Source organism: Hetaerina americana, unplaced genomic scaffold (assembly GCF_022747635.1).
Source record: "Hetaerina americana unplaced genomic scaffold, ioHetAmer1.1.p SCAF_38, whole genome shotgun sequence".
NCBI lineage: Eukaryota > Metazoa > Arthropoda > Insecta > Odonata > Calopterygidae > Hetaerina > Hetaerina americana.
The window spans coordinates 1,910,064-1,922,308 of NW_027286963.1; the positions used below are offsets into that span (position 1 = coordinate 1,910,064).

The following is a 12,245-nucleotide window of genomic DNA, read 5'->3' on the forward strand; positions in this document are numbered from 1 at the left end:
AGCATTCTCCACCACACTAATGGGAGTATCACAAGCCAATGAACATTGACTGTTATTTGTAATTATCCTTGGGGCGAGGGGGGGTAAAGGTTAGATTGAGGGCAATTACTACAAAGTTAAATTTTAAACTCCAGTTTTAATCACACAAATGATGTCAGAAAGAAAAATTACTGGTTGTATTTAGTTTCATTTGTTAAAAGAGATGATCCAGGTATAAGTTTTCACAGTATTGAGTTTCAGGATTCCAAAACATAAAGAATACTAAAACTATGATTAAGTAATTAGAAATAATTGAAATGCAAGGTTAAATTTGACATGACAAATATATTTACAACTTTTATATCCATATGTGCTAAATTCCACATTATGAGTACATAATATATTTTTTTTTATCCAGGGAATTGCTGAAATAAAGTGGTGAACAGTTACCAGAAGTCCTTCAATTGTCACTGATCATGTGCACTCAGCCTATATGCTGCCACAGAAAAACTTTTTACAAGAAAATATCCAGAATGTGCCATCAGTAGTCCATAAATATATTCACATGACAGCAATTCAAAACACAGCATTATGACTCACTGCATTAAAACTTCTAGTTTCTCAAGCCTTCATAAATAAGTCGACAATTATTGTTAACTCGAACATGCCAATGATAGGGAATGTTAACTTGATGATTGAGCATACCTTGAGATGGTCGAGATACACTAAGGCTGTAACGATTTTCTTTCTGACAGCTGTTTTGAGGAGGCTGGTCTAATTCTAGAGATCCTAATAAAAAAAAAACATGAGAAAATCAATCACTTCAATGAATAAATATTCGGTAAAGGGAGACATACAAACCATACAATATATAGCAAAAATATTTTAAGTTAATATCTAAAGTAATTGGCTCTCAATTAGGTACCAAGTTACTGCTAAACATTAACACTTAAAACAATTTGATATAAAAGTTTAAGCACAGTAAACCCTCTCTAATCTGGCCTGAGTCCAGCCATGCAGCACTGGTGGTTATGGCTGTGCATCAAAAGATGACTGCACTGTAGTTTTTAGCCAAAAAATGTTTTACATGAAAGTTTCTCTTGCCATGATTGATAAATATACTTAAATAAGTCCCTCATTCTTCCAGTTGTATTGTAAATTATGAATGATAAGTGCTGTATGAAGTAAATAATTCAGATATTCATCAAACTGCCACACATAAGCATGGTCGTGACATATTTGTTGTGACGTTGAGAAAAAACACACAACTTTGCACACTTCAGTGATAACACACAATGAGTTAACACTGAATAAAGTTAGCAGTACCCACTTTATAGGTTTAATAATTGATAAAAGCATAAAAATTGGAATGAACATAAGACATTGATGCAGGAAACTTTTTAGAATTTCCTATGCAAGAAGAAACCTAGCTAAGGCTATAGATCAAGCACTTTAAAAAACAGCTTAAGTGCACTTTGATAATTCCCAATATCAAGTGTGTCATGGAATTATCTTTTGGGGGTCTGCTATGGGTGTTGACTAATCATTCATCATGCAAAGAAGAGTTATTAGATACAAGGCCAAAATTACGAAAAGAATCATGTAGACCGCATTTTATAAATCTTGTAATCTTTATAAAGCTTATTACGAGGGTCATCCGGAAAGTAGTACCCGTTCGTGCCGCATGAAGTGCTGACGACGCGAGTAGCTGCTGGACGAGGTCAGATAGCTTCAGTGGCTTGTCTGCCTTCTCTGAGCCAAGTTGCGTGACGCTAGCATTGCCTGTGTTGTTTCTGTGATTGTTTACAATGTTTAAAAAAAATTGAGAACGCCGCCAGTTGTGAAGTGAGGGCAGTGATTAAATTCCTCAATGCAAGAAACGTTCGCCCATGTGATATTCATCGCCAATTAAAGGAGGTGTATGGAGACAATGTAATGGACGAGTCGTCTGTTCGGCGGTGGTGTCGCAACTTCAACATGGGGAGGGGGAACACACACGACGATGAGCGTTCGGGGAGACCGTCTGTCATTACAGACCAACTGGTGAGCTCAGTTGACGAATTCGTGAGGAACGATCGGCGCGTCACAATTGATGACATCTGTGAGCATTTTCCCAATGTTTCTCGAACAATTGTTCATGAAATTGTTAAACACCATCTGCATTATGCAAAAATTTGTGCAAGATGGGTCCCTCGCGTATCTCAATGAGCTGGCGGCGAAGGACTATGCAGCAGGAATACAGAAACTTGTCACACGTTATGACAAATGCCTTAATTTGCTTGGAGATTATGTTGAGAAGTAGTTTAAAGTATCCTCTTTCAAATAAAATTTTTTATGTTTGTTAATATTTACTTTTGTGTCTTTATTTCACGAACGGGTACTACTTTCCGGATGACCCTCGTATAATGCAGTGTCCCACTTCTTTCATTTCAAGAAGGACCTCTTCATGCTAGCATTAAATTTTTTCGATCATTTGCCAGCAGACATAAAAGATACCAGCTACTTAGATGTTTAAACCTGGGTTTAAATCTTTTTTAATCAAGAGTTGTTTTTATGACAAAATTAATGCTTTTCGTCAAGGCATGACAAGCGGAACGTTTATTAAAACCATTTCTCAAAATGTATACCACATTTTTTGTTTTTTTTAGGGCATACCTTACATTTGACCATTGTAATATAATGAGATGAAATAATTTATTTACAACCGAATGGGTGAATTCACACAGCAATGATTGCTAGTGTTTTATATATATTTTCTTCAAATGTCCTTTTATTTGTATTAGTAAAAATATCGCTGGAAAAATAAATGATAAAAAAGTGAAGGTGCTAAGATGTAGGAAGCTGTTGTAAGTTAGACTCGTGAAATGGGCAGAGCTAAACAATGTCCCATCTGAAAATCAAGGAGAATAAAATTTAAGTATTTGCTCTCATGATTGAATTTAATGCCCAGAATAGAAACCAGCAGTCTTTGGAAAACAGTAAGGTTGGCGGAAGATGCATGCTGGAAGAATCCATCCAAGGGGTGGTATGCTCAGCAGCGATTAAGCAGTGCAGGAATTTGTGGCACAGAAATTCAAGATGCAGCACAAAAGCCTGCCAAACCCTTCCATGCGGACAACTTCACCACAACTAGTGTTTGGTTATATCAGTTTTGGAGATTTTTCTGGTTAAAAGATTGCCATGGGCACAGTTGATGCAGTTGAACTATTTAGGACAGAACTGCAAGTAATTATGGCTGAACATGATTGAAAATTACGTGAAATGTAAAATTTTCAGAATGTAAAATTAGGTGGACTTGTCCTGGAGATCTTTGCCAGAATACCCTCAAACATTACAAAGTGAATTAAAAGGTTCCTGAACAAAATGAATCAGTAAGGAAAACATGACTAAATTCCGTGAGCGAATTGCAGATGATGGCTGCCACAAGTTGAAGAGTGATGCCATGGAATATTTTTGAAAACCCCCTGGCTCTTGAGGAAAATAATGAATGAACTCCCTTAACTTTATAGGCATTCGCCATATGCATGGTTTACTGGAGTTACCAATGAACTGTTTTCACCATCACTTTGCTCCCATAGTTGTGAAATACTAAGCACATTTTCTAGGTATTCCAAAGGATAAGGTACAAGCACATCAGATTTTGGACAGTGCTTCCTCCCATCTTAACACTGACAGTTGCTCAGAGGGGATGGCAAAATTATTGCCTTGCTTGGCACACAAATAAAATGTGCTTCTTTTAGTTGCTGGATCACAGAGTGATTGTTCCATAGAAGAGATTGTACAGGCTAATGACCTTTTGAAGACAGAAGTGGACATAGAACTATATTGAATATTTAAAAAAAAACTATATTTTGAAGCCTGTGTGGGTCAAATACGATGATTCTTGCAGGGAGGTGAAACAATTCACAGAGGAAAATGCACAGAAAAGATTCTGTACAAAAAGGTCGATTTGTCAATTTATAGGATTTGAACCCTGAAGATTAACAGGAACTTTAGTGGACTGCAGGGAAGATATCAGTAAATACTAATAATTTTGGAAACAGGATTGATGTCGAAGTTGATCCGGGTTTACAAACATTAACAGTAGAAGAAATAGCTTATAGTGTTTCTTTTTTTTTATTTCACATCAATCCGAAAACAGCACTTTGGCTTTTAAAGCTGACTTTAAACAATAATATATATCTAATAATAATAATACTTTATTGATTTTGAAAACTGGTACAACCACATTAAATGTCGTCAATATAAATAATACTTAATATATCAACGTAAGTTCTTAAATGTGATTAAGATTATCACTTAGGAATTCATCAAATGAGTAAAGTGGGTGAGCAAGTAACCAGGTATATACCCTAGAAACTCTGGATACAGTCTGATTTCAACTGAGTAGGCAGAAAGATATACAGCCGTATGTTCATATTATGAAATGTGTTGTAAGTTGATGACAATCTAAAATAAGTAGTATTTAGATTGGATTAACCTCTTGTGGAGTAGTTACGGATGTTAAATCTTAATTGGCAAGTTTCTAGATTGACTTTCACATGAATCAGAGCCTTAAAGATATATAAACTAAATGCAGTCATAATTCCATACCTAATCAAAAAAGGTTTGCAGGAATCACGTGATGGTTTATTAGCAAGAGAGCGAATAGCTCTCTTTTGTAGTAGCAAAATTGGTTTAACATGTGGGGAATGACCCCTTAACTCAACACCATTATTCAAATGACATTGAAAGAAGGCATGGTAAAATGTTAAACAATACTCATATGAAATGAGAAAGTTGAGCTTTCTTAACATATAAACAGCTTTACTCACTTTATTACAGATCTGACTGATTTATTATGCATGTGTGTGTATATATATTTATTGTTTAATTTATATAATATATATCAATATAAATATATATATTAGCTGGATTCAAAACTGGATTTATATATATACAAATATATACGATATAAATATACATATATATATATATATATATATATATATTCAAATTTCATATTCATACCACTAAGGACTCAATTCTTTTATTTGTGGAAGCTATATAGCCTACAGGCTCAATATGATTCTTGTATGTGCTTTCTATTAGCAAATGGTTATGATAGAGACTATAAAAATGGAAAGAAAAATCTGACCTCATTATAAATGGAACAAAAATATGATCTTACTATGAATAATTTTTGTGGTCCATGGCCAATTAGATCTTATTAGTTTTGCAATTATAATTATTTATTTTATTGTTCTGAAAATTAGGCACATGAAATAGAGCATAAACGTAAAGATATACAGAAATTAAAATTACAACAATAAAAAAGTGCATGTTTCAATTAAATAATTAAATGATTTTTCTAATATATTTCTATGAGTATATTATTAGTTTTCCATTAGATGGAGATATATTACTTTAAAATAAGTAATTCTTGGAGTGCAAAAAACAAAACCTATGGAAATTAAAAATTACATTTCTCCAAGGCTAAGAAGGGGATCCAATAATAACGCAAAAAACCCTGATTAACATTCACATCATCAGTACATGTACATTAGAACGCGACAGTGAGTACAATACTGAATGGCCAATTGCCTATGTTATTTCCTTATGAGCTGATTCATCATCAAATGTGAGTAACATAACATACCATAATAAATTAATTGAATTTAGGGAACTTGAAAAATGCACAAAAATTGCAATAGAGTAACTAACAATGGGTGGCAAAAATTTTGAAAGTACAAAAAATGATGCAGAAAAAACAGCAAATAAGTTAAATGGTTTAACAAACATCATTAAATTTTTACGTTTACCCTAATATAATGGAAATATTCTAAGCAGAAGTTAGAAATGCTGAAACAGCCACCCTGAGTATGAAACATGTATACCTTGCAAAATATATTTACAAAGGCAAAAGCAAATTCTGCCATTTCTCATTTATTATCCAAGTATTTGCATGGTAGTAGGTCCAGATTGGTAACATTTAAATTAAAAATTAAACTAGAGATCAGAAAATTAACATTAAAATTAAACTAGAGATCAGAAAAATGAGTACAACTACTAATCTATTCCATAAATGAAACAAATCAATATTCAGCTGGAAATACTAAGATCTGCATATGTGTAAGGGCAACAGACTTGAGAAGAGGCACAATATTCATAGTTTTTTTGTATTATTCAATCAATAGTTTTAGCATTGGTTATGAACATTTATTTACATCAGTCAGTCACCACGGTATCCTGAATGTCCTGACCACTTCGTTACTGCTAAGTGTAACGATTCTATGACTGATCAAGAACTTTTTCAACCATAGAGGGTTTAAATACCACAGTGCCAATATAATACCAGTGAACACCACAGAGCACCTTGTCCGCTTACGTATTTGATTTTTAGAACTCAAGAAAGGAAAATTAGACAAATATTACAAGTTAAATTAACTTTCTTAATTATTGAAGTGATTATGTGCAAAGACGGTATCCAATTAAGTAATTTCCAGTTGTGGCAAGGCAAAGCTTTTACTATACCTCCACCAATGATGGGAACAGTCTATTTCTTTGCGATCAAATTAATTAACAGTCCACCATACGAGATAGCCCTAAATACATGATAAGCTTTGGAATATAAAGAGAAATAATATGAAATTATTAAACTAAATTATCATTAGATTATTATTAAATATATAAAAAGAGATCAGACTTTAAAAAGGTAACATTTCCTTTTACATCTCAGTTTACCAAGAAGCAAAATTTTCACCAAGGATAAAAATTAAATTTTTAATTTCTTACTTTTTTCTAACACTTCAGTAATCCCTCTATGGTCTGCTTCAAGCTCCATCTTGAATTTGAAGAGTTCTTGGTCAAGGCGACGAAGGTACCTGTCAACTTGGTCATGCATCTGATTTGCTAAATGAACCTTTTCATCTGATATTCGTAAAAATAACAACACAGAAGGTTAATTCTTTCAACAAATGCAGGCACTAGTCATTTCATAATAATATGAGCAAATGAGTAATTAATCGACTAATTTACCAACCTGCATCCTCAAGGGCCTTAAAATAATCCTTTCGTATACTTTGATATTCATTTTCCTTATCAGTTGGTTTCATTCTCTTGGCATTTGCAAAAAACACTTTCACTCGCTTTTGAACACTATCGACTGAATCTGAATAAAGCACAAGATTTTAGCAAGAAGATGCATAAATAAATTAATGGCTTAAATTTAATGGAGATTTATCTTTCTTAATCAACACTACTTTTAACTTCAACTATTACTATATTTATAGCTTCACTTCACCATCAATTTTTCAAATAAATTTTAAATAATAAATATTACTTACTTTGAACCTGCAAATCCATTTCCCTCATTTCTGTAAAGCGATCCCTCAATTCTTGAGGTAAGTGCTCTATCACTGTAAAGATGTAAGTTTCATATCTTATATTTAAAACTCCGCATGGACAACAATACCTTTGAAATGGGGTTACAAGTCAGGTAAAACAATGTCGGAATCCCCGTAGCTTTAAAAACCCTATTTTGAAATATTGCAAATGAATGATTGATTTAACATGGAGTAGACCGTGATCTCGAATTAACAATTTGATATGAACACAGTTTGTTGATTTTTCTGTGGTACAAACTTTGGGAAAACTTCAACGGCATTAGAATGCGAAATGTAAGCAGAAGTAATAAAAAAATACACGCCTTTCAAATCTATGCACGATAAAAACAGGAAGTAAAGGGAATCTGGAGTAATTCCAGGGCAGAACATATCTTACGGGGTGCGACCATCGACATTAAACATACGTTACCAAAATCGAAACAATTCATTCTTCTCTAATAAATGTGAAATTATTTATTGCAAAATGATCGTTTAATTAAGGCAAATGCGTTATTGATATGGGCCCCCCAAATATTTGCACAAATTGTAAACAGGAGTAAATCAACTCTCCGTCGGGACCGCCTATGTAACTGCTATAAACAACATTCGGTTACAATTTAATTAGAATGAAAATTACCCATTGACAACAATTAATGAGGTTAATGACAACTTCGCAGAGCAGATAACTCGAAAATAGACTTTTTCCCCTACCATTACGCGTGATTGTTGTGAACACAAACACAACAGCCAATTCAAATAATTCGTAGGGGCCTTGCTAGGTATTACTACTAACATACATTCATAATTAATAACTAAAATAGTACATAAACGCATTATCCTTTAATTTTTATACCCAATTCATTTTTGTTAAGCTTTCTCGCAAAATAGTTCCGAAATGTGAAAATGAACACTTTAACGCTACGCACACCAATGGTTTTTCAAATTTCCACACAGAGTCTAAAAATTATTTCAGTTAACATTCATTGTTAAATTTTAAAGCTATGAGCCAGATTCTTCAACGCTCAAAACTTTCTATAGACGCTCCATTTTGGGATTTGACATCGCAACAATGACATAAAAAGAATTTTGCTTCGACTTACAATTATCTTTAAAATCAATGTACTCACTTTCTAAATAGTCTTCCAAATACAACATATTTACAGCTTTGTATGAAAATGTCCTAAAAACCAATCGATACAACACCTACTGAGGAATGAAATATTAGTCTCCGAGTCTCAGGTGCGAGTGACCGCAAAACAACAGCCACCTTTATTTCCACTTCTCTATCGATCCCCTCCAAGATCGATAGTCCCTAACGTCACCAGCTCAATCGATACGGACATGCGCACTTTTACTTACTGCAAGGGGTTTTATCTGATGGATAATTATTTTTGTAAAATACTTGGTGGTTTAAGTAATTGTAAGAAATATTGATTGCAGAACTCATGCCTTCTAAAATGTTTGTAAAAATTTCGAAGCCTTCGCAATATATGATTTTTCCGTCCACCATCTTGTGTTGTGGATACGGGCTGTTTTGGGGTTATGACAACAATTTAAAGTAATATGTCCATAAGCGTATCCGTATATTTTTCTTTCACCAAAATATAACCTCGGCTTACTTGTGAAGTAGGTTGGACAATAGCTGACCGAAACGGGATGTGTCAATGAATATGTTGGTGACGAGCATAAGTACATATATTCAAATCAAATGATTAGTTAGCATAAAACAATTTCAAAATTCAATACTTGAGAAAAATTAAACATGTTACAAATGGATAAAATCCAAGGCATGAATAGCTTCCACTACAAATGTTAAAAATATAATAAGGAAAATCTTGGTTTTTTTAATATTGGATTATATTCTCCATATCCTTACATTGGGTATGGGGAGTATATTCATCAATTCCATAAAACTTAGCATTATGATATTTGTTTTGTATCGTCCTAACTATTTTGCCCGCCATCTAAAAAGCTATTTAATTAGTGATAAATTATACCTGCCTTAGTTTATTCACTCGAACTTAATCATCAATTTTCTAGGGAATATTATTACATTCATTTCCTTGTTACCTTTTCTCATCCCGTATTTATCACATCGATACTGCAATTAAACCAATAATGATTGCAATCCCTTGACTAAATAAAGCTTGTCCATCTGCAGATCAGATTTGATCAGTTCCTATCTACATTCATCCCCTCCTCCATTCCTCAATTAATATTTCCTTTACATATATATTGAAAACAACTGATGATAATGGATAACCCTCACCCCCCTACCTATCGTTGACCATCCTGGATCTCCATCTGTAAACTAAACCATAGCACTCTGAGACAAACAGGACTTCAGTTGCACAAATATTGTAGCAGGTAACTTAGTAGATACTTCCAAAAATATTATTATGCTGCTCATATTATGAGCATGGCAGTCCAGTTGGTAGAGTAATGGGCTACCAATTGGAGGGCCTGGATTTGATTCCAAGTGACATCACTGCGTACCCTTGGCTTCAACCAAGCTGATTAATGGTTTGTAAATTAAAACTTTTTATAGAATAATCAAATTGTGTATATTTTAAATAAAATCAATATGTTGTCATGCCAACTTATGGTAAAAAAAATACTGCCTTTATAAACCCAATAAATTGCTCTTAAAATTATATATTTACCCCAATGTTGATCATAGATGTCTCATCTGCAATGATTTGCCTGCAATGTGCCTTATACCATGTACATACACCATCCACCTGGTATTTTTGTAATATCATCTTTGGGTAAATAAAGTATATTATTATTATTTGATGGTTTAACATACCCTCCAGGTGTAGTGCATACTATATTCAGGTGTTCATTACATTTTTAATCTTCGCAAAAATGAGAGGTACTCCCTATTAAGAAAAATCAGGTTTGTTGAATTACTATGCATTCAGAAATACCTACTTGGAATATTTCTATTTTTTACAATCATGAACCTTTCTACTTAATTGATATGTTTCCAAAATATTAAAAATATTTTTATATTTAATAGAACAGGACCAAACAATCTTCTATTTCCTAACCATCCATAAGTTATATTGCCAGTTTGTCTTCAGTCAGCATTAGTTTAATTGCACCTGCTTCACAACTATGGAATTCCATTTCAAACCAATTAAATAAATTGCATGATATTTAAAATAAAGAATGATTTCCTTAATGTTGAAGCATGTTTCAATATCACTGCATTATTTCCTAAATTAAATTAAATTATTTCATCCGCCATCATGTATCCCCAAAATTATCCACATTCCACTTCCTACTGAATAGACTACTTAATATTCCCCTCTCGATAGGAAAATTTAACGAGGAATTGGTGACAATCAAATCTATAGCAACTACAAATGGCTACAGTGAAAATAATGGTGGACAAAATGCTCGACAAGAAACGCTCCATAAGAGCCCAACGGATACTTTACAATTCAGGGAAAACTATTAAGGATTCAGAATTGCTTTCTACAACAAACAAAATTTAAAAATGTTCTTAAATAAAACTAAAGATAAAGTTGAGCCACTGGAAAATAGTGGGATATATGAAATGGTTTGCGGGGATTGCAGTGCGAGGTACATCGGGCAGAGTGGTCGAGCGGTGCGGACAAGAGCGGAGGAACACAAGAGGTGCTACAAGAAGTGTAACCTCGCCCAATCCCACTTTGCCAAACACCTTTGGGAGGAAAATCACACCAGTGATTTCATCCCCAAAATCCTACATCGTGAAGAAAAAGGGAGGAGGATGGACAAGAAGGAAGAGTTGGAGATCCGGAGAACAATGAAGAAACATCCTTTACTCAATGACATTCTGTTTGAGAATGCATCACCTCTCCTGGAAGCCTCCCTAGCAATAACAGAAAAACAGAACCTCTAATCCCTTCCCCCTAACTCCCATTGACTCCTAACCCGTACCTTTATCCCCATTATCCATTGACTCAAATTATACCGACCAACGAAATTTTTTCCCCTATCTTAACCCACCTTCCAATCCCCCCCGCTCACTAACGCTTTTCCTGGTTTTTCCTACCCTCTCCCACATTCCTTCGTACCTACCCCGGTACTCCCCTCCCCGCCCCCTCTTCCCACAACTCCCCCACCCTTTCTTGAAGAGGGTATATATACAATGATTGTGACTTTAAACTTTGTACCTGAGGATGACGCCGTAGCGTCGAAACTAGTCGTACCTGAAATAAAGTGGTGGATTGGATCAAAGTTTTTATTTTTCATTTATTAAAATGAACTTCCACAAAGTTGAGGCTGAAACTATTGAGATATTTTGTTTTAATTTCTCTCGATTCTTATATTGTAACTTCTTTGTTTGCTCTATGGGATTAGTACCAGAACATAATAATGATTAAACAATGTCAGTGTAAAAATCATTTGCCTTATCCTGGTCAAGGTGAATGATTTTTACACTCTGAAATTGTTTAATTGTAATGCACAATTAGCAGATGACTCTGTCAAAAGTTACTGTCACAGCATCTCCTGCAGTTTCTTGGAATAATAAAGACTATTCTATTTCGCCATAATGTGTAGAATTCACACACCAATGGGCTCAGTATTGGGTGAGGTCTATCCTCGCTTATCAAACCAACCTATGGGTTAATAGCCGATGTTTATGCAAATTCTGACCAGGTTATTCCCATGACTTTGGGATATGTCCCCTGAAATGTTCAGAATATTGCTGTTCCCAATACTTTTCAATCTCTGTCATGAGATGTTTTACACCTTATCCAGGGTCAAATTGGAGTATTGCTCCTTGGTTCATCCCAAGCATCTGATGACCATTTGGGTGCCACAGAACTCACACATCAGTATCTCCTTCTCCTTCTTATGGGTCTCCAGGAATGGCAAACACCTGGGTGGATCATGAACCAGCTGACC

At 34.3% G+C, this 12,245-nt stretch overlaps 1 protein-coding gene across 1 annotated transcript in view; it reads right to left on the reverse strand.

Annotated features, from left to right (window-relative positions):
• Ing3 (Inhibitor of growth family, member 3) overlaps positions 1 to 8,625 on the reverse strand; it is a 40,354-nt gene extending 31,729 nt beyond the window's left edge. The window contains exons 1-5 of the mRNA XM_071589477.1: positions 8,471 to 8,625; positions 7,305 to 7,376; positions 7,001 to 7,129; positions 6,754 to 6,888; positions 685 to 768 (exon numbers count right to left, since the gene is read on the reverse strand). Of these exons, the coding sequence (XP_071445578.1) occupies positions 685 to 768; positions 6,754 to 6,888; positions 7,001 to 7,129; positions 7,305 to 7,376; positions 8,471 to 8,498 (448 nt within the window). The 5' untranslated portion in view covers positions 8,499 to 8,625. The remainder of the gene's footprint in view (positions 1 to 684; positions 769 to 6,753; positions 6,889 to 7,000; positions 7,130 to 7,304; positions 7,377 to 8,470) is intronic.
• Positions 8,626 to 12,245: the final 3,620 nt, after the last annotated feature.